The 24,217-nt window shown below is 46.1% G+C and overlaps 1 protein-coding gene across 1 annotated transcript; it reads right to left on the reverse strand.

Moving 5' to 3' along the window:
- Positions 1-1,168: 1,168 nt before the first annotated feature.
- Positions 1,169-9,193, reverse strand: LOC123107617 (zinc finger MYM-type protein 1). The gene is made up of 3 exons (XM_044529585.1): positions 9,060-9,193; positions 6,092-8,641; positions 1,169-1,737 (listed from the first exon to the last, which is right to left on the reverse strand). Exon 2 carries the CDS (start codon positions 7,478-7,480, stop codon positions 6,398-6,400), a length of 1,083 nt encoding a protein of 360 aa, XP_044385520.1. The 5' UTR covers positions 7,481-8,641; positions 9,060-9,193; the 3' UTR covers positions 1,169-1,737; positions 6,092-6,397.
- Positions 9,194-24,217: the final 15,024 nt, after the last annotated feature.

Consider the following 24,217-nt stretch of genomic DNA (forward strand, 5'->3'; position numbering starts at 1 on the left):
TTGTAGCACCACTGTCAACATACCAGTTGGTGTCGACTCCATACGAGGCCTCTGCCCCGGCAACAACTTTCTCATCTTGGGAGGAGTCTTCATCCTCTTCGAAGCGATACCAGCAATCCTTTGCTGAGTGCCCCAGTTTTCCACAGATTTGACACCGGATGGTGTCAAGACGTGACTTGGGGGAGTTGCGACGACCCTTGGAGTTGGTGTAGGAGGGCCGCCCACTGCCGTTGTTGTTGCCGGGGTTGCGGGAGTTGCTGTTGAAGTTGCCGCCATTGCTGGTTTTGCCCTTCCGCGGTGGGCCGCGGTAGTGTGATCCGCCGCCGCCACCACCACGGCCGCGAGTGGCAGCATTTGCCGATGACTTGAAGCCGCCGTTCCCCTGGAAGAGTGCAACACGCTGGTCGAAGTTGCTCATTTGGGAGAAGAGCTCGTCGATGGTGACTGGATGTGTGCGCGCGTCGAGAGCGGAGACGAGGGGCTGGTACTCCATGTCGAGGCCGACGAGGATGTAGGAGACTAGCTCGCCGTCTTGAAGAGGCTTGCCTGCAACAACAAGTTCGTCCGCAAGCGACCGCATATATGCGAAGTATGTCGCCACGGACTGCGTTCCCTTCTGTGCATGAGAGAGCGCGATGCGGATGTTGTTCACCCTAGAAAGCGACTGCGAGGAAAACATCCCTGCTAGTGCCGCCCAGAGCTCATGTGCATGATCGATGGAGGTGACCTGCACAAGTACTTCTTTTGTGAGATTGTTCAACAGATAGCCCAATACCAGTTGATCTTCTCGGATCCAAACCGAGTGGAGAGGATTGGGAATCGTTTCTTCTTTCCCATCCTTGTCCTTGGTGACGACGTGCTTGGCCGGCTCTGGTGTGGTTCCATCGACGTATCCAAAGAAGCCGGCTCCTCTGATCTGCGGGGTTATCTGGGTGCGCCAGAGAACATAATTGGTGCGGGATAGCCTCTCTGTGACTTGACCGGAGAGGTTGGAGTAGGCTGCGGTAGAGGAGGACATGGTGGCGAGCTTTGGTGGTAGGAGAAACCCTAGCGAACTAGACGTGATGAAGAAAAGGGGCTCTGTATACCATGTTCGAAAGGCGTGAAGCGTCGTACCCTGATCGGGGTCGCGCCTGCGTGTTATATAGACAGGGGCTTATCCCTGGATATGCATACAAGTAGTTTGGAGAGATTACATCTTGAGGAGCAAGGAAGAGATAAGAGATAGAGATAAGTACATGTGGTTTTAGAGACAATATAAACTATCTCCTAATTACCTCCTGCCGAAGCTACGTGACACAAGTCATGTGACATGACGAGTGACATGATGATGTTTAACACCTCTGAGATTCCACACCTTTATTTCCATGGGTTTATGTGATTTTCTATATCCAGAATTTTATCTACTACATGAAGATGGTATATGGACTCCACGCCACCAGCGTCCCTCGTCCACTATCCTCTAGTTGGAGGAGTTCCACTGGCCCTCGGTCGCCCGGTCTAGTCTACAGTGTTGGACTCTTCTGTGTGACATGCTTATAACTCCCTGTTGCCTCCCAATCCTACAACACATCGCTAAGTGGATATTGGACCCAATCAGATATATGAAGCATACTGAATTCTTCGATCAACTAGAGTATGTGTCTCTCTCCTGCAGAGCCTTGCGGACTACTACATGCCACTTTTACAATGTTGCAGATGTAGGCTTGTGCTATGTATGTGACCTTCCCTGCAATCCTGCAAAAGGGAACCTGCAAACACATTAGTCATCAAGCAAAATTCAATATATAAGTATAGTCTGATGAGAGTATCATTGATTGCTCTAGCGTTGAGAGGCTAGTTAATTTTATTCACCATGGTGCGAGTTGATAACTGTTGGTGAAACCAGCTAGCTAAATAATTATATTTTGAATGGCATTTCGATAATTATATTTTGAATGGCATTTCAATAATTATATTTTGAATGGTGAGAACTAAATGCATGATTCACCCAACTAGTTATTATCATGGTTCATATTGTTGTGTACATCCTCTCTTTGAATATTTGGGGCGACTGCACGAATAAGCACAGATACAACTGTGCAATACATCGAGATTTAATTAGCTTAACTTGTCAGCCAAAGCTTTTGACAAAATTTGTTGAGTTCAGAATTTCAGATGAATATTTTTCCAAAACGGACCTTTTTTCATTCTGGCATGGGGATTTCTCGGAGGGTGGCAGAAACTCTGTTACCAGAAACCAGAAATGACACAAGTTCCTTACCCAGCCAGCTTGCCACACTGACAGACTGGTGCATGCACTTGACTCACTTAACCCAGCCTCCTCCTATCACCTACACATTATGCAGGCATTGCAACCAATTAACTTTGCCATCACTTCATAAGTTCCAATCCCTAATTAATCGTTAATCCAGGCAGATTGGAGTATGATTCTAAAGCAAGTCAAGAGCTCAATGCAAGAAAAACCTGCTCAACATGTTCACTAAACATATATGATTGAACAAGTTCACAATCAAAAAGGACTACAGAAAGCCGGACAATTAAAAATGCTGCATATGTCTGTCCACAAGGAATCAATTCCTCTTCTGAATCAATCTTATTTTTTTTGGCCATATGGTCTTTTCCAATAAAATCAAATATAACTGGAAACATCACATTGCAAATATGACACATGCACTGGAAGCGAGCAGTCAACAAAATACACACCAGAGGCATCTGGTTCAGCTTGAAAACGTGATCTGCCACTTTCACAGGAAACAAAAAAGGTGGCTGCTTCACAATAAGTTTGTTTCTAGTTATTTGCTCCTGTGTCCAAGAGATACAAAAGGCGAGAAGCAGCAGTCACCATGTGAGATGCCGAAAATCAAACAGATCATGTGCTAGATTGTTAGGAGCATGAACAATTGCATGTCAATCCGGATATCTCCATCTTAGGGTCCAAACTGTATACTTACATAATAATTAGGAATTTAGTGCATCTTACACCCAAGCGATCTATTGGTATCTTGTTGCGTAATAAAAAACAGAAATGGACCTACTTTCAGGTTGTCCTCAGTCATATACAGGTCTCTTCTTTTTTTTTTGCGGGGAATATACAGGTCTCTTCTTGGCCATTGCTTCAAACAGGTCAGTATGGCAGCTATTTGTAGTGTCCAAGCAGCCAAGACTACACTGCTAGTACTGATAGTCTCCAACATTTGGCAAACTGATAGCGCAGAGAAATCTAATCAAGATCACATTGCTCGCCCCTGCACTCTTGGAGCATTGCATGTTCTGAGTTCATTGGGTATGTGTTGCATATTTTGCATGAACATTCTTGTCTGTGCCAGTTAGGCTTTTTTTTCATTTCTGTACCTTGTCATTTCTGTGCCAGCTAAACTAGAATATTCCAACACTTTGCAGCATAGTTTGCTGGTCATTGTTTGTCCGGATGTTTTTTCATTATCTTTTTGTGTCCAGGTGTAGCTAAACACTTTGTCCCAAAGCTGTACCATTTAGAAAAGGACTAGGCCAATTTCCATTTTATCCTATTTGCAATAACATGCTAAAAAGGCCCCGCACACAAGGTAATCTCAGTTAAAATTTAGGCACACCGAAAAATCTATCTCCCCGGTGCCGCTCCCGCGAGCGGCCCGGGCGGATCCCTAATCCCCGCCGCCGCAACCCCCCACCTCCCCTCCCCTCCCTCGCCGCCGCCAGCGGACGCCGCCGGCCAAAGCCCGTGCACGCGTCGGCGGCGGCGGGGTCCCCCCCTTCCCTCGAGGCTCTCCGGCGGCGCGGGACGCCTTCCTCTTGGGGTCAGGCAAATCGGCGGTGGCGCGCGTCTGGCCTGTGTCGGCGTGGTCCGACGATGCTGGTTGGAGCGGGGCGCTGCTCCGGGATGGCGCGGCCTGGCGTGGTCCGGCCGGATCTGGCGGCCATGGACGGCGGCTCGGAGGTTGGAGCTGGGCGCTGCTCGAGGGATGCGGCGCGCGGTGGCGGGCAGCGGTCGGTCCTACGGGAGCTGGCGATGCAGGGACCGGTGGTGCCGCGGCGACTCGCCCACGGCGGTGGTTGGCTAGGGGCGGGTCGGTGGTGCAAGCTGGCGGCGCGGGTCCGGGGATCTCGGCCCGGATCTGGTGTGCGTCGGCGCTGGTAGGCGTCCTTGGGGTGCTCACGGCAGGGAGTGCGGCGATTGTCCCCGAAGCTTTACGTGGGGCGTAGCAGGATGGAGGATGCTGGTGGTACACCGACACTGGCGGTGGCGGCGGTGCGAGCGCAGCCATGGCGGCGGCTGCGCTGCGAGGCCTGACCAGGAAGGGTCTTGGCGGGCAGCGGGCGTTCGGCTGCTGCCGTGTGAGGCGTGCGGCGATGCCTCGGCGGTGTGGGTGCCGGAGTGTGGTCGGAGGTGCGGGTCGGATCCATTCTGGTGGCAGTCCCCTGGCGCGGGTGAAGGCCACCGTGGCGGATCTGGTTGTGCACCGCTCGGTGGTTGCTGCGGTTCCTAGTCGAGGTTGAAGGTGATGGCTTTAGGCGTGTTCCCTCGGCGGTGAGGGGGGCTTCGATGGCAAGTTGCTGCGGTGATGGCGGTGTGAGGCATCTGATCGGGACTGGCCGGGATCTTGGAGACGTGGAGATGTGCGGTGCTACAGATGAAAATCTTGTTCGGTTGTGGCCGGACCAGCGTTGATGGCACCTACGGGTGTCATTCAACTTCATTGAGGCTTCGCCGAGTGCAACACCATCTTCCTCGCGACCTTGTATCGACAGCTGTCTCCGCGGTGAAAGCCTTGATTCGTAGGATCGGCATGATGGCAACACCCTTGAGGTTGTTACTCTGTTGGGAGCATTGTGCTGGGAAACTCGAGGTCCCATGATGCGCTCCTCCGGCGTTCACCGCTGCCCGGATCTTTCTTCTTCGGCGCCATGTACGGTAGTCGCCGGCTTATCCAAGGAAGCTGGAGTTGCTGTTTTTTGGAGGTCTTCAATGTCGGCCGAGACGCGGCAAGGGGTTCGGTGTAGGGTAGGCTTTTTGTGTCGTAGTTGTGTTGTCGTGTTGTTGTATTTTGTTGTCCTTGTACGATCCGGGTGTGAAGTGGGTCGCCTTCGTTGTTCGCAGCGAGTGGTTGACGTTGTTGTATGTCTCATTTCTCTTCTTCTATAAAGATAAGGTACGCAATTTGCGTACCCTCGAAAAAAAAATAGGCACACCGCTGTATTACATTGTGTGAGATCTCATCCACATTGCTTCTGGACAAGCACTTAAGATCGATAGGGAATAACATGGCAACACTATGCTAATAGCAGATGTTCTCTTCCTTTTGAAATCTCTATGGTTAGACTGAGATATGCTATAATATGTAATTTGAAATTTGGCAGACAGAAAAGTAGAAGAATAGTAACCAGCAGTACATTACTTCCACCATTTATTTATTCCATCTAATTAAGATGCGAAACTTCATGCTGCATGCCAAATAAAGAAAATGAAGTCTAAAAGCTATAAGATGTTTTCCTCAACTCGCAGCAACAACCTGATAGTTGGACCCAGCTTTCATGCTAACCTGGAGAGAAGATGAATTTTTGCATGTCTTTTGCTCTTTTTGTTTCTTTATTATATATGATGATGAAGTGCTTGTATGAGCTCACATGCCAGCCGGTCCTTTTTCAATCTGATAGTTTATACAACGCAATGATGCTAGCAGTTTAAAGAAGTAAAGAGGAGTGAAGTGATTTTCTCTATGTTTTGTTTGACAGGGGCAGCAGTTTTTTGTCAGATTGGTTTGTGTAGAGAATAGGCCGCTGAGGCACTGAATTGGTGGAAAGTCGGGACCCCATGTTCATTTGGTTGGTACAGGTGTCTATATGGCTATATGCATGGTTGGTACAGAAAGTCGGGATCACACACGAAACGATTTTTTGTCAAAAGAGACTATCTACCAGTGGCGGCGCCAGGAAATGAAGCCTGGGTATTCATCCAAATTTTTTTTGCTCTAAATGTAGTATATGAACCAAACAACACAACACTAGCAATATATGAACAAAACAACACTAGCATAATGGCAATAGCAATATTTCAATGTACCAGACCATAACGACATGAATACATAAGTACCTTTTGATTGATAAAGTGATGATATCCTTCTTACAATATAACTTTGCGGTTGCTTTTTTGGAAGAGATTGATGACATCTTCATCCTTCACTTGATTGAAAAATTCTCTATCAACAAATGTAACCAAACAATTGTTCAAATATTCATCACCCATTTTGTTCCTTAGCTTATTCTTCACATGGCTCATTGAAGAGAACACCCTTTCAACACTAGCAGTAGCTACTGGCAGAATCAATACCAACTTAAGAAGCTTGTAAACAATATGATATTGTTCATGCTTGTTTGTCTCAACAAGCATAACTGAAAGCTAACACAGATTTTTCAGGTTTTGAAACCTTTCATCTCTACGCACATTAATAACATACATGTTTAGTTGCCATGGAAGTCTTGCCAGTTCATCACTTGTAAAATCAGAAGCATAAAACTTTGTAGCAAGCCTAACCAACTTATCTTGGTCATAAGCAGCAAATAGATGAAGTGGACAGAATGCTGCCATGCAAGAAAGTAGCTCCGTGTTTACCTCATCAAATCTGCCATTCAGCTCACTGATTTGCCTATCAATGACACCCACAAACATATCAACCTTGAAGCGGTGGTAATTGATCACACCATTACATAAACCCCTTCTAGGCCGGCCAACGGGAAAGTAAGGACCCTCCATATCAACAACTTTGATCTTATGCTTTGTACAAAAAGATGTGACCTTTGTGAGAAAATCATCCCATCCAGCATCGGTCCTCAAAGCCTCCAAGTAATACTTTGTGTCACCAACAAGCTCAATAGCATGAACAATATCTTCGTCTTGCTTTTGCAAAGCTCTACACAACTCATCTGTGTATCCAAATATTTCTTGCATCAAGTGTGCCATGAAAACAAACTCAAATGATCGAAATATTGTCTCTATGGATAGAGCCGCTTGTGCCTCCGCACCATGGTACTCGTCTCCAATCTTGCGAAGGACTCGTCGTAGTGCACCATACATAGAGATGACATGGTTCACAGTTTTGAAGTGAGAGCCCCAACGTGTATCACATGGCCTTCCCAAACCCATTTCCTGATTCAGCCCACTCCCTGTTTCTACTTCTTCCAATTCCAATGCATTAATGAGTTCTTCAGCCTGAGCTATCCGAAGCATTCTCATCTTTTTACAAGACATGCCAAGAGCATTTAACAAGTGTGCAAGCTGTTGAAAGAACCAAGTACAATCACCACTCTCCTTAGCAACAGCAACAAGAGTTAACTGTAGTTGATGGACAAAACAATGAACATAGTAGGCAAAAGGGGACTCATCTATAATCAGTTTTTTCAGGCCATTAGCATTACCTCTCATGTTACTAGCTCCATCATATCCTTGCCCACGAACCATTGCAAAGGTTAAATTGTAGTCCATAAGCACTTTCTGAATTGCAGCTTTTAGTGTCTGAGAGGTAGTATCTTCAACATGAGCAAGACCAAGAAACTTACAACTGCCCTTCCTTTCTTATCAACATAACGCAAGCAAACATCCAACTGTTCATTCTGATACACATCACTAGACTCATCTGCAAGTATTGCAAAATGACCACCATCAAGTTCTTCAATGACTAGTTTAGTAGTCTCTTGTGCACAACATTTTATCACCTCTTGTTGTATATCATGGTGAGTCATCTTGCAGTTCCGTGGAGCATTCTTGAGAACAACCCTGTCAACCTCTTCAAAATTTTCTGCTAGCCAATTTAGAAGCTCAAGGAAATTTCCTTTATTTAGTGAGTCTTCACTTTCATCATGTCCTCTAAATGCCAAGCCTTGGCGCAACAGAAATCTCACACACTTGAGTGTCCATGTCAAACGTTTTTTTTATAGAAAGCCTTGTATTGTGAGGTGTTGGAAGCAACAGACTCCTGAATTGATGTTTGTGGTGTAGTGAACATATCATACTTCTCTTGAGCTTCAGCGTGAGCACTACTTACATCACCAACATGCCTTGTCAATCTTGCTTTCATGTTCCAGTTTCTAAACCCACCCTTAACAAATGAATCTCCACCGGGGCTTTTTGTTTTATCCTTGAACAAATAGCAAACAAAGCAGAAAGCAACCTCTTTGTTCACACTATACTCAAGCCACTTGTAATCCTTAAACCAAGAAGGACAAAAGCAACGTTGTAATCCACTTATGTCTCTGTACTCAAATTATGTTTCTTTGGTTGACATGCCCCCAACTCGATGTATCTCCTTCTAACTTTATCCTGGTCATTGACATTGTACCTAGAGATGGGGATCCGTTTCCCGGGATCTGACTCAAGTGCGTCCAAATCTACTTCAAATTGAACTTCATCATTTGCTTCATCATCTTCTATAATTGGGGCTGGGGAGCCACTCTCAGGTTCTGTGTGACTATCATCCGGTTCATGTGCTTGCACTAGTGCCAGTTGCAGATTGCTCTCAACATCAGGAGGAATGCTACTGCTCTCAACTTCAACATCAGGAGGATTTGGTGTAGATGTGGAAGTTCTTTTATTTTCCTTTGAAGCTCTTTCCCACAATGCAACAATGCTAACACCCTTCTTCTTCATCTATGATACAAGATCAGAAAAAGATAGATTAGCAATCTACCAAAATATACACTCTGAAAATTGTAGGTTAAAAATTAAAATATCAAAATTTCAATCTAGCAACCTGGTCGTTCCACCAAACTAGATGTACTAGCAGTAATATGTACTAGGAAGAAGCAAGCAACCTGCTCTGCTGGTCGCTCCAGCAAACTACATTAAAATAGCAAAACTGCAGTCTAGCAAACTAGTGACCAGATACTAAATTAGGAACTGGCTGGCCTTCAGAACGATTGTAGATTTGCTATTTGTCCGGATACTAAACGCCAGCAAACTAGTACTAGTAATCATTTTAATCTGGCTGGGGGCTGGCCTTCTTACTTTCTTAGGGGAAGAGATCAAGAGAACTAGAGAGAGAAGACATGGACAAGGAGAATAGAACCTGGACGCTCGTCGGACGCCGGCCGCCGGCGGCTCCGCTTGCCGCTGCTCGCCGCCGCCGCTGCAGGAGGCGCTAGGTTAAGTTGGGGAACGAACGACCGAGTGGGGACTGGGGAATGGATTCGGGTCGAGGTCAAACGAATCAGCGAAACGAGGTGCCGAGGTGGTCAGCGTGTTGGACTCGCTGTGTGGGCTGCAATACTGGTGGGCTCTGCGTTGTAGGCTTGTGGGTCGCCGAATAATACATATAATAAATTTTTTGGGCCAAATCTTTGGTATTCACATGAATACAGGTGAATACCCCTGCCGCCGCCACTGGCGACTATGCTCGTTGGAATCTCCGCCGTTGCACTGCTGTCTAGGGATCAGTGCATAATTGGATGAAATGAATTGTTGTTGTTGAATACACTGCTCCAACATAAAGTGGCACAGTGCATACCTGTTTGGCGACAATAAATTAGGACCAAAAGTCATGCTGTAAGTACAACACATTGTTGGGCATTTATTGGACTATGAAGACTATTGAGCCACCGATGCTTTATCTTCATAGTGTTAATTACACAAACTGTACTCTTCATTGCCATTGCTCTCGCCCCTTTGATTCTCTTAGCTCGGCCGTTGTTCCTCCTCCTCCCATTAATTAGTGCAGAAAAAAAATGATGGGAGGTTACATAATGTGCACAAAATAGATTATGTGCACAAAAACAAAATAGTCATATTTTGGCTACAGTTCCTCGTAAAACATTTTACTCATAATAGCATCGCGTGCAAGAAGAGGAAGATGAACGTGGCTTGAGTTTCTAAATGAAGCGAGATTTACCTGATAACTTGTTAGTTTGTCACTCAATTTAGCTACCGATGTGTTCAGTGGAATAGAAAAATAGAACAAATGCTAACTTTCTCATCTATGGTCTTTATCCCACGAAGTTTTCTTTTACTTTTGTGTTCAAACTGTTAGAGCATCTCTAGTGGCTTGTGTAAATTTGGTAGTCTATATCTTCATATACACAATGGTGTATTTTTTTTTTATTTTAGACAACCTCAGTTTTCCAGTGGATTGTCCAAATTTGGTAGTCTATGTCTTCAACGGCTATATTTTCAACAGTTTTCAACACAAAGAGCAGCAGCAGCAATATTCAGATATTCAGAGAACATCATCAATATTCAGATATTCAGAGAACAACACCAAAATTCAGGGAGCCGGCGCTCACGCACACGCTCCTGCCTCGCAGCCGCCTCGCGCTCGTGCCTCACGGCCGCCGCTCGCGCACACGCTCGCCGCCGGCGCCCCAGCCGCTCGCGCACACGCTCGCACCCGCCGCTCGCACATCCCCCTCACACCCGCCGCTCGCGCACATGCTCGCCGCCGGCGTCGCGCTCGCAGCCGGAGCCCCATCTCCCTGCCCCTTCTCTCGCATCCACTTCCGCAAGGGCGATAGTGGCCGACGGCGGCGGCCGGATTTGTCCTCAGATCCATCGGCCCCATCTCCCTGCCCCGTCTCTTCAATCACTCTCCCTCTCTCCGAATCGGAAAAACCAGAGCGTACCTCAGCGACGGCGAGCTCCTCGGGGCAGTGGCGTGGGCGTCTCCTCGTCTCCAACTTCTCCAGATCGGCGCGGGAGCGAGCTCGAGAAGGGGCAGCTCTGTTTGGACGTCCTCGCTCCGTCGTCTAAATATGGACTATGCGTAGCGATTCGGATGGATGTCTAAAATTTAGACTAGCACATACACAAGCCGCTGGAGACATTTTTTGCCCTCTGATGGTCTATATTTGACATAGACTATGGGATACACAAGCCACTAGAGATGCTCTTACTAGCCATGCATGCTTCTGCCTAGTGGCCTAGACGCAGTGCATTGATAGGTTGGACAAGAAAGTCTTTGCCCGTACCAAGAGTCCGAGCGCCTTATTAACTATCGAATTATTTATATTATATCACATGACCGGACTTGCAGTAACAATCCAAATTTTGGAGTGTAAGTGGTAAAAAGATAGCACTTTTTCTGTTCACGTATTGAAAGTGCACCGGCAATGTTAAATGACATGAATGAAACTTCTGCCATCAGAGTTGGAACAGTGTAGTAGACAGAAACTTTAATGTGTGCGGAACAGAACACGTGTACTTTACGTTTGCTATACTGAACAGGGGAAAGATAAATACTAGTTATAAGGACATGAATACAATGGGGCTATTATAGTGCGTGAGAATCCCAAGACGATTTGATGGGCAGAATTTCAATGAGCGTCGTCGCCGAGTGCTCCTACGCATTTTCGGGGAGGCCCCTTAGATTTAACATTTGCTATTTGCAGACAATCCGTTGATCCTAGTGAAGGCGGATGGGAGTAATGCTGAATGCCTATGGAGAGTTGTGAACGACCGATGTGCTAGCTCGGGGCAACTGCTGAGCGATGAAAAGTCGAGTATATTTTTTAGCCCAAACAAAACACTTCTGTTCAGGACAAGGTAGTCGTGTGCCAAAACTTGGGATAAATACAAAAGCTTGAATGATAAATATCTTGGACTCCCAGCTTTACATGAGTGATCATTTTGAGTATCTTATTGACTGTATTAATCAGTTGGTGAGTGGATGGAAGGAGAAATTGTTGTCGAAAGGATGAATAGAAACACTGATCATATCAGTCAGTCAAGTCATTCTGGAGTTTGCGATTTCAAATTCAAATCCTGAAAAATAAAATTGTGAAGGGATGACAAATGTGATATCTAAGTACTGTTGGGGTGAGGCTTGATGGAAATTATGCATTCCGAAGGAGGGAGGAGGAGTGGGATTCAGAGACCCACATAGTTCCCTTTTTAATTTAGCAAAGCTCGCTAAGCAAGTATGGCGCCTGCTGGAGAACCCCTGTTTCATCATGTGCAAAAATATTACGTATGGGAAGCTTTTGGAGCTGAAATGAAGAGTGGAATCTCATATAGGAGTACTTGTTTTGGCAAAGTATCTGCGCTGGGATCCAGAAGGAGCTATACGGCATGTCAGGGATGGTAGTCAGGTAAATACGTGGACTGATCACTAGATCTCGGCGAGTGCTACATCCTCTGTCAGCATAATAATCTAGTACAAGAATAGAGGAAGACAAGAAATCTCCACCAACCAAACAAGAAGTCAACAATGCTTGTTGCTGTTGATGCTAAATAAACAAGCAAGCAGGTGCGCAGCATTGTAGAACAAGACGGACGGAGCGCTGCTCCAATATCTATTACAGAGTTGCAGACAAGATGCACAAAGAGAAAGGTGTGGCAGCTCCGGGGTGTAGGTGCACCCGCATGAACAGTACACTTAAAAAAAATGAAACAAAGTCGAAAAAATCCGAATTTTTTTGACATCAAACTAAATCAAAAGTTTTAGCTTTCTGCAAAATTCCGTGACCAAATAACATTTGAGGAGCCCTCAGCAAAAAAAACAAAATCACTCCTGAAAAGTGAACAAAACTTTGAACACAGATTTTGTTACTTTTGCCGAGGACTCCTCAAATGTTATTTGGTCACGAAATTTTGCAAGAAGCGAAAACTTTTGATCTAGTTTGATGTCCCAAAATTTCAGATTTTTTCAATTTTGTTTTGTATTTTTTTTCAAATGTACTGTTCATGCGGGTGTAGGTGCATTCGGGAGTAGAAAATCCAGTCTCCATGCATGTTGAACTCCACTCGTCTCAGTCGGATTTCACAGGCTCGTCGTCCTCCTCCCACACCAAGTTGGGATGCTGGGACCTCAGGTTGGACCATTCTTGCCTGATCCAAGCTCGGTGCTGGAACACCTTGTTGACATACTCCTCAGAGATCTCGAAGTGGCCCGTCTCCGCCACCTCCTTCCAGATCCTGGCCTGGAACTGCTTGAAGCTGTCTCCCCTCGCCGCGTGGCTGAGGATCAAATCGATGTCCTCCGGCGACATAAACATCTTCCTTTTGGTCTGAGCGTCCATGCCTTGATGTTGATGGCTAGCGAAGAAGGATTCCGTCTCCGCTTCCATGCCTTCACCGCCGGCGAATGAAGGCGAAAATTCCGTAGACGTCTTCTCCACCGCTGCCTCGAAATTGCCAGCCGCATCCCCCTCATCTTCCTTGTTGCTGCCGCATACCTTGAGAGCACACGCCTCCATCACCCTCCCCGCCGCCATGGTCCTCTCGCCTCACCGCCGATGGATTTGGGGATTTCGAACCCTAGCTTCCGGCTGTGGTTTTTTTTTAGACAACCTCGCGAAGCTTTTTATTAACCCGTCACAATGTTTACAGGGACGAAAGAAAGATCTCCAGGATGACCTAACCAAACATGGCGGCCACCCCCGAGAGATAAGGCATGCTTCGCTAAGTTGTGAGCCTCAAAATTTGAACTCCTAAATTCATGAACTATTTTACAAAGTTGAAAACCAGAAGAATGTTCTATGATTTCATGTATCACCGCATCATATTCAGCCGAAGTCCCGTTCTTTACGTCTTCCACCACCGTCTTGCAATCGTAAGCCATGTGAATGCTTTGAACATATAAATCATTCGCCAGCGCTAGAGCTTCCCTAATAGCCAATGATTCAAGTGTTTGAGGATTATTGATATGCCGGTACACTATGGCCGAAGCGCCAAGAAACAGGCCGGTTTGGTCTCTGCATATAGCACCAACCGCGCCATACCTTCCTCCTCTCGAGACCGCTGCATCCACATTTACTTTGACACACCCCTGGACCGGAGGCAACCACCGAGTTGGTCTTGGCACTGAAATAGTAATTGGCCTTGGATCCCGCCTGTTGATCTATTGTAATTCTGCCATATAACTCAGTATGAAGCCGTTTGTAGCGTAGGGAGACTGAAAAATGTCTTCGTAGATCGCCTTTCTCCTGGCACTCCAAATCGCCCATGCTGTCATCACCAGGCGGTTAAACTCTTCAGCCTCCAACATCTCATGTAGAGCAAAAAACCATTGCTTTGGGTTCTCATGTTGGCAACTGATCACCTTTTCAGCAAACTCAACAGGAGCTAAGGCCCAGATACACCTCGACATTGAGCAATTGAGCAGCGCCTGTCTCCATGTATTTGTGGCTCCGCATAAGTGGCATGTATCTTCATCAGCCATATGGCGATGGTGAAGGACCTCACCTGTGGGCATCGACTGCCTGGCTAGTCGCCACACAAACATTCTCAACTTCGAAGGTACTTGTATATGCCATATTGCACTCCACTGCTTACTCTCTTGGGTATTTGACGTACCTTCTTCCTCATGTAGCCAACCTTCCCTGCTAAGCTTCGTTCGCAGTATCATATAAAGAGGGTGCGGTGTGTCCTCTGCCTATAAAGGCCCAGCCTTTGCTTTGCTTGGCCCGGTCGGAATCCGAATTTGGACAAGATTCGGAGTCTTGTGGTCGTCGGCCTCTTCTCCACGCAGCTGAAACAGGCCTGGCCCACCCCGGGTCTGACGCGTGTTCAAATGTGTTACCTCTTGTTCCAAGTTCCCCTAAAAAAACCTATTGTCCCAAGTACTTTAAAAAAAGACCCTGATAAATACTCACATGTGGCATGAAGCAATTCCGTCCGATAAATACACACCACTACACACCCTTTACGATGCTAGACGCACTATCGTGACAGGGATCATGCGTGGAAGACATTATTCCTACTGGGGACATCATCACCGTACACAACCCCAACCAAGATGCTAAACAAACACAAACGAGACCGGGGTCCCTTTCACTAGTGAGGGACGGAGTGCTCCGCCTCCATGACCCAGAGGCCATTGGAGGCAGGGTGGACCAACGCCATCGCCGACAACCGCTCAACCCAGTTTTACGCTGATTTCTTTTTAATTTTTTCTGAAAATATTTTAATTTTAAATCTTTTTAATAAGTGTTAAGAAGTTAACCAAAGAGTTCGCAAATAAAAAAAATATAAACTTTAAGTAGAGTTCATTTAATTTAATGAATGCAGGAGAGTTTTAATAAATATTCAAAGTTTTTATTAAAAATGTTCACAGATTAAAGAATATTCATCAAATTTTAATGATGTTCATGGATCTAAAAAAATCATGAGTTTCAAAATGAAAAACAAAACATACAAACTAGAAAAGGAAAAATAGAAAATCCAAAAGAAAGCGGGTAAAGAAAAACACAGGAAAAATATACCGGACGTAACCTTCCAAAAATCGAAAGGTCTGAAAAGCTCTATGTAAACTATACAAGCATATATTATTGAAAAAGTTCATCTCTATATAGCATGGATTTTCTTTTCCTCAATCTACAACATGATCCTCAATACACATATCATGAATTTATTTAATCTCTGTATACAGAAACCATTGGCATCTACCCAGCATATTACCATTTTGGTTTACCACAGATGCCATTGGGCCTTGATAAAGTTTCCAATCCAGGTTAGGGTTTCTGGTGAGGAGACTTCATGATCTGCCCATCTACAGACAAAGAACTTTGATGCGGCCACTCTAACAAGAATGCATGTGAGCAATCATCACTTCCAGCGGGCAATGAACTTATGGACACTGGTAGCCGAGTCCTTTACAATACAAACCAATGTCTACAAACAATATTTATCATCTTAGACATAATTGCTAATGGTCACTAAGATCATCTTAAACGTACATATCAGATTCGAAGACGCTACAAACAATGAAATAAAAACCCCGCAATGCCTTGCTAGGCTTCGATAGGTCATCAATAAATCGGTGGCTAGCAAGAGGTGGAGGAAGGCGGGATGTGCAACCCTCGCCCGAGGAGAAAAGGCGAGAGGTAAACGAGTAGTATGCGGGAACAATACAAGGATGCAAGCAGGCAATCAACTTAGTGTAAATCCTTATTTGGTATAAGTATAAGGGATAAGTATATTTTCACTACCAGAATTTGATACGTTGCCGACGGCCCATGACCGTCGGCATAGGGCCAAAAGCCGTCGGCAAAGTGCTACGCCGACGTCCCCCGTCGGCATATCCCCGTCGGCAACTCGTACGTCGGCGTACCTCAGGTCGGCCCTCGGCATACAAAAACCGTCGGCATAGTGAGCTAAGCCGACGGGGGCCGTACCACCGTCGGCATACATACCCCGTCGGCAATATTTTCCACCTGACGGACGTTGACGGCGCCACCTGACACGTGGGACCGTGGCCTGGCGATACGCCGACGGTTAGGCCGTCGGCATAGCTCAAAAGCTATGCCGACGGCCTAACCGTCGGCGTATCGCCAGGCCACGGTCGCCCAGAAGCTGCCACGTGTCAACTACACCGACGGTTGGCCCGTCGGCATAGCTTGTGGGTCTATGCCGACGGCCCAACCGTCGGCGTAGCTCACGCCAGGCTTCCCAGAAACAGCCACGTGTCGCCTGCTGGTAACACGCCGGGGGCTATGCCGACGGTTTAACCGTCGGCGTAGTTATGCACTAATTTCTTTTTTTTCTGTTTTTGTTACATCTCAATTCAAATAACAGTATATATATATATATATATATATATATATATATATATATATATATATATATATATATATATATATCATCACAACAGAAAAGAGAAGATAATTATCACAAGTTCATCATCATCGCAAGTCCAACATGATAAACATCCTCACAAGTCCAACATAAAAGTATCATCATCGCAAGTCCCACATGATAAACATAATAGCAAGTCCAACATAGAAGCATCATCATCGCAAGTCCAACATAGAAGCATCATCATCGCAAGTCCAACATGATCACAATAAAAGGCTTAAGCGGCATCACTTCCACTGCCAAAGCCGAGGTCGTCACCACTACCGCTAGCGCTAGTGCCACCGCCGCTGCCAAGCCAGACCGGAGTGACTGGGCTCCGTGACTCAGGAGTGGAACCATCAGTAGCACCACCACTGGTTACCTGCATGTTTGGAAAGAGATGGTAAGGCAATATATGATTGTATTGAATAAACGAGAAGTTGTGGTTGAATAGGTTGGTGATGTACTAACCGGAGTGACATTGTAGTGGTCTGCCAGAAATTGTTCAAACGTAGGCACCACTGGTTGTGGTCCAGGAGGTGGTGGTGGTGGTTCCATTGTAGGAATCTGCCCGGTTGCCATAGACGCAAACATAAGCTGCGTCATGCGACTGTTGTGCTCCATGACTGCTGCAACTCTCTGGTTCCAGTCGTAGAGCTGCTAACATTGGAACTCCATGTAGGCCTACAATATGCCATGATGCAACTCATAATACATAACAAAGCAGAAAATAAAAGTAGAAAGAAAGAAGATAAGAGGGAAAATACTTACAGAGTTGCCCTGGGCTAGGATGGCCTGTGCAGTGGACATGCTCGGGCGCGGGCTCGGTCTCGAGTTGGTAGCTCGGATCCGTCTGTAGGAGATAGAAGGGGTGATCACCGAATCCAGAACCGCCGACCGACCATGACTCCTCGGCCCTATGCTCACCACCGCCCTCTCGTCGGAATCCGCAGACATGGGATCTTCTTTGTCAGGATTCCACTTCTTAAACTCTTTCTTGTAGGACTCCAGGTTCTCCCCGGCCTTGCCATAGTACTCACTCTCGTCATCCTTGCGATTAGGCTGCACACGGGCGAGCCTCCAGGACTCGATGTCTGAGAGCGGCCGCTTCAATTTCTCCTCCTGCACCGCCAAACAAAGGTTAGTCATACATAAGAACATACGGCAAATAGAAGATCAAGAATGTTTCATGTACATAGATATACCTGAATTTTCTTGGTGTGCTAGTGGTTTCGGATTCCCTGACCGTGTGTTCCGTCACGTCCTCGATTAGCCTTGTTTATGCTACTCTTGGCAGCAAACTCTGTGTCCGCGCTGACCCACATATCCACCAATCCCGCCCATCCCTCAGGGTGGCGATAGCACCAATCAGGAGCCACCTACATAATGAAGCATAATGGCATGTTAACATGAAACAATGAAATTTACCACAAACATCGGAATGAAAAGTCTGTTATGCTTACCAACATGTACTGCTCCCGTTCCAAGGTAAGGTCCTGTGCCTTAGCTTCTTCCTTGGTCACCTTCACGCCATGTTTGTCGTGATAATACCGTGAGATGGCCACCCAGCGCACCTCGTACTGTATCTGACGGGTCTGCTTCCTCGCAGCCCGCAGCACATACTCATCGGCCATGGCCTTGTGCTCCTCATGAACTCTATAGAATTTCTAGTGGCAATCATAAAACCAGAATGGAACAAGTGATGAGTTAAACGATTCGATGATAAACTATGAAAGAAACTCAAGACTAGTGCTTCTGAAGAGGACTTACCCAAAAGTTTGATATCACAGCCTTAGCAGCCGTCTCATGGGCCGGGTGGAATGCTGCTTCTTAGTGATCCCAGCACATGGCCAAAATCTTGCGCTCCGGGTGGTTGACTGGGTCCGGAGTGAACATCCCCGACCAATATTTCTTCAACAGGATAGTGATGATGCCGTTTGGAAGACGGGCACCATTAGGATATTTCCAGGAGTTGCAAAAGAATGAAAAATATTAGTATGTGCACAATAAAAATGATAGTATGTGTTTAAAACATTATTAAGGGGCACTTACTTTTTCCCCGTGGGCTCAATGAGCCACTTCATCTCCTCGGTAGCAGGACGATCCGGGAGTCGTGCACCACCACGCAGCCAAGCCTTCTTCTTGCCACCCACCTCCCCGCCACCACCATCCTCCTCGCCACCACCATCCTCCCCGCCACCACCATCCTCCCCACCACAACCATCCTCCCCGCGTGCCTCCTCCTCATCCTCATCCTCCTCCCGGACCTCCTCCTCCTCCTCCCGGACCTCCTCCTCCTCCTCCCGGTCCTCCTCCTCCTCCTCCTCCTCCTCCTCCTCAGAGCGTACCTCACTAGAGGAGGGCCGCGAAGACGACCCCCCTATGTTTGTCACAGAGCGCAGTTTTTGGCCCCGAAACCGTCCTTTTGGGCCTCTCCCCCACCCCCTCCTCCTCTAGGGGCACCTCTCCCTCGACCTCCCTGTGAGGACTCATCGTCAATTAGTCAGGGGGGAGACTACGGGGTCGACCACTCCGACTAACCCTCGCGGCGAGTTTTCTTAGCAAACCACTACCATCGGCCTTGCCCTTTCCCATGCTTAGCGAACCTGCATTGAAAAGAGAATAAAAATTTAGTATATTAACAATGAAGAAAAAGATATAACAAAAAGGAATAAAAAAGGACATTCATAAATAAACCATATAAGAAAAGACATGAAACATACATCTACTAGAACCCATACGAATCATCACTATTGTAACCGGTGCCTCGATCGGTCTCATCGTCACTATCACGCATATCATCTTCGTTGTCTGACGTAGGTGGAGGTTCTTCATCATCTTCGACGTCCTCATTTAATTTCTCTAGCATAAGTATGTCTTGGTCATTCACAATGGCCTCACCATCATTCCGTGCATCATTATCGTTTGGATCCACATCAACAACACCCAACGGGGCAGCGACATTGGATCGGTCCACATCAACATCATCAGGTTGCTCTTGATAGAACACTCCCTCGTATGTCATGGGGTTAATGTAGTAACAATCGTCATCGTTCGGGTCCGGTAGCTTACCATGTGGCGCCACCTTGAACACAACTTCCCAACCCTTTAGGTACTCTTTCTGGCATGGGTAGGGTAGATAATAAACTTGTGTGGCCTGGGTAGCCGCAATAAAGAGATCAGCTCCTGCATAGACAGTGGATGGTCTAACTTCGACCAAACCAAGGGAAGGCGTATGTCTCAGCCCCTCATATGGGCCGAACCATCGGCATTTGAACACAGCTAGCCTTAGGTCCTCGCGCCGAAGGTCGAATGTAAGCTCGTATATTTTTCCTACCCTTCCGTAGTACTCAAGTCCATTTTGTTCTGGGGTGTACACTCCTGTGTTTATAGTTTTGGGATCAGGCCGGCTGTTTTGGTGCTCCTCTGTATGGAAGCGATACCCATTCACATCATACTTTTCACATTTCATGACCCGAGCGTTAAAACCCATGGACACCCATCTCAATTCTTCATCCATAGAGGTGTTCGGATCTTTCCCCTACAAGTTTATTTAAATTCATGGGTGCATTAGTTCTATCAACTAATAAATGTTGAACTAGAAGTTGAACTAGGGGAATGTGAAAATTTACTTTCTCCATGAACCAAGCAACAAAATTTTTCCTTCCAGGGGCACCGTTCCGGAGAAGAGTAAGTGCCTCCGCTTCAGTAGGAGGAATCATTCCCGTCCACTCCTCGATTAGGAATTGACTAAAATAAGAAAATCGGTGTTAGACCAAGACTAAGTGAACATAACGAACTACATAAAGGAATGGTGCAACAGTATTACCTCATCCACTCTTCCTCAACTTCCTTGATGTTGTGCAAGACATAGAACATTATGTCCTCCCACTCTTGTGCTGGCATGTTATAAGGTTTCGATCCCCCAGCCCTGCCACATTGCCCACCGAATAGATCGAGCTTGGGTTTATACTTGGGCTCTTCTGTATTGTATCGAGACACCTTATTATGCAGAGTGGGAATGTGGTCTGGGTAGTATGATATCCTGAGGTCTGACACCTCCTCTAGGATAACTGCCTCAGCTATGGAAGCTTCAATCTTAGCTTTGTTTCCACATTTGGATCGGAGATGCTTGTTTTGTCTCTCTGGGCCGTACTGCCAACGATTCTGCACAGGCCCCCTCAACAATACCTCCTTCGCGAGGTGCAAAATGAGATGTATCATCGGAGTAAAGAAGCCTGGCGGAAAGATCTTCTCTAGATTGCATATCAACTTCGGTGCCTTCTTATGCAATTTTTCAATCACCTCCGGACATACTTCTTTAGCACATAGCGTGCGGAAGAAATAGCTTAGTTCTGCAAGCACTCGCCAGACACGCTCTGGGACATAGCCTCGAACCATCACCGGCATTATCCGCTCAATCCATACATGATAGTCATGGCTCTTGAGCCCGGTCACTTTCCCCGTTAAAAGATTGACTCCCTTACTTATATTTGATGCATAACCATCAGTGAACTTCACAATGTGTTTGAGCCACATAAGTACTTCCTTCTTGTCTGGCGGTTTAAGGATGAAGTCAGCATCTGGCTTGAACTAGTTTCTTCGACCGCTTGAAGGAGGCCGCATGTTCAGACGTGGTCTATCACAAATTTTCTGTTGATCGGCTCTAGCTTTAACGTTATGCTTTGTCTTATCAGGAATGTTGAGGATCGTGGCAAAAAGGGACTCTGCGACATTCTTTTCGGTGTGCATCACATCGATGTTATAAGGAAGTTTGAGGTCCTTGAAATAGGGAAGCTTCGTGAACGGGGTAATGTGAGTCCAGTTCTGCGTCTCACCATATCCCTCAAAGCGTTTGCCTTTGCCTTTGCATTTGTCTTGCCCTTGGCCTTTGCTTTCCCCTTTGCTTTGGCCTTGGCTTTCCCCTTTGCCTTTGCCTTTGCCTTTGTCTTCGCCTTTAGGCTTGAGAGCTTTTAGCTGAGCAAGAACATCTACCCCAGAAAACGTTGGAATCTCGTGTACTTCATGGACAACCCAGCCTTTCGTGAAGTTCTTCTTGTCTTTCCTGTCTGGATGGTCTGGAGGGAGGAACTGTCGATGCAGGTCAAATGCTACATACTTGCCACCCTTTTGCAGCCAAATTAAACGTAGAGCCTGCATGCACACTGGGCATGGCATCTTCCCACTTGTACACCATCCGCAGAATAGGGCATAGCCAGGAAAGTCATGCATGCAATACATCAGCCAAACTTTCATCAAGAGTTTTTTTTGTAGATGTCGATCATATGTCAACCTCGGGAAGTACCAGGAATGGAGCAAATCATCCACCAGCGGATGCATAAACACTCCCAAATTCTTTCCCGGGTATTCAGGCCCTGGAATGATCAGCGACAAAAACATTGTCTTGCGTTGCATTAGGACACTGGGAGGGAGATTGAGCGGAATAACAAACACGGGCCAACAGCTGTATGGATTGGTAGACATTCCATATGGATTGAACCCATCACCTGTTATCGCAATTCTGACATTCCCAGCCTCAGCTGCTTCCTCGGGGTATTCTTCATCAAATGACTTCCATGCTTCAGCTTCCGATGGATGTACGATTTTTTTATGGTACCTTATCCCTTTCTTGTGCCACTTCATCATTTTGGCAGACTCCTCCGTGATGAAAAGGCGCTGTAGTCTTTCTATGAAATGGAGATACCGAAGAATCTTTGCGGGGATGTCTAGTTGATTCTTCTCACCATGCTCATCGACCACCTCAAGGTATCGAGGGGAACCGCACTTCCTACAGTACTTGTCATTCGCATACTCGTGCCTAAACAAAAGGCAATTCTTCGGACAAACATCTATTTTCTCATAATTCATTGATAGTGCCTTCATGATTTTCTTTGTAGCGTACATGCTTTTCAGCAGTTCATGACCCTCAAGAAGGCTGTTAGCCCATACTCCCAGAAATGCTTCGAAGCAAGCTTGGGTACAGCCGTACTCAGTCTTGACTGCCATCAGTTGCGAGATGGCATCTAGCTAAGAGATTTTGGCACCCGCATAAAGAGGTTTCTTTGATGAGGCCAAGACCTCCAAGAAGGCCTTTGCGGTTGCCTCCGGCTCCTCTGGTTCATTCTCTAAAGCTGTTGCATGTGTCGCCTCTACAGCAAAGACATCATCTAGCATGTCTCTAACCCCGTCGTCCTCAAAACCACCGATGCGTTGTCGCATCACCTCCTCTCTACCACGGTCCCGCTCGGCAAAGTTTATTGGCATGATAAATCTTTCATATATCCGTACGTGCGAAGGTGCTCAGTCATTTCTCCCTTATCTCTACTGTGACGTCAGCCACATTTTGCACAGGGGCATGGTGGAATAATTCTCATTGGACGACGGAAAATCTCCTTCAAAAACACATCGGTTTTCTCGACCCACTCTTTTGTTACTCGATTCCAACGGATAAAACCACTGTACATCCACTGATTATCTTCCATCCTCTGCTTTGTTACGAGCCAGGAAACAAAATTAAGGATTCGTTAATTTTAAGTACATACAATTTTTTTTCTACCGGGTTGACGAGAAACGGCACTGAATCCACCTACATCTCTAATAGGTAAAGATGGGTCCTAATCCCACCCGAGGATGTGTAGATTGGGTACGTTGTCCATGCTCTACCTTGTTCCCAGACAAAATTTCGGCAGCACCTCCCCGCTGTTCTCCAGATACACGTCTCGGCTAATAGCCGAGAGAATGTGCTCCGGAGAACAACAGGGAGGTGCCGCCGAAATCCTGTCTCAGAACAAGGTAGAGCATGGACAACGTACCCAATCTACACATCCTCGGGTTGTCCGTGCAAAACGCTGGACAATCCGAAACAGCTGCGGTGATAAATATGCAATTGAATGCATATTTATCAATGCAAGCATTTCGGACGGGAGACGCCTAGGTTACACGACTTGACAAGAAAAGTAAATCTAGTGACAAGATTATTAAGATGGATTCGTAGCTCACCCTCGACTGTAGAGGAAGCAGTCAAACAGCGACGAGATCACGGATCAATGCCTTAGATCCAAAGATATGCAACACCACCAAAGCCTGTAAATTTTACCGACAAATAAACTTAGATCATAAAGTGTCAAAAACATAGATCATGGACCAATACCTTCATTGCTTTATTTACTAGATGAGCAATACAAAATAAATTCATCAACTTCAAGTTTCACATTCAAAGTATTAGAAATGTTAAATCCTGAAGAACAACTTACGAATTTTGCACAAATTACTATTTTTTAGCAAGACCATGAAGTGTCAAAAAATATTTCATCATTATTTTGCAAGACCATCATGAAGAAAAAACCACTTTATCATGGAGATGCCACACAACAAAGAATGTTAATTCCACCATGCAAAAATTATATATATCATCACATCACATACAACTTTGACACTTAAGAGTTGGAAAAACAATCATAGTGCTAATCTCATCCATTGATCAGTATTTTGCAAACTATCCACCTGCAAACAACATTTTGCAAACTATCCACCTGCATGTGGGACAAAATTCGAATGCTAATTTCTCTGTTTGCAAGCTCTACTAAAACACATAATATACCACACACAATCACATTTACATCATTTTCTCTTATTAGGATAGTCAATAATATTGCATTTGCATCTTGCCACTAACTTCTTTCA

Source organism: Triticum aestivum, chromosome 5A (assembly GCF_018294505.1).
Source record: "Triticum aestivum cultivar Chinese Spring chromosome 5A, IWGSC CS RefSeq v2.1, whole genome shotgun sequence".
In the NCBI taxonomy this organism is placed as follows: Eukaryota; Viridiplantae; Streptophyta; class Magnoliopsida; order Poales; family Poaceae; genus Triticum; species Triticum aestivum.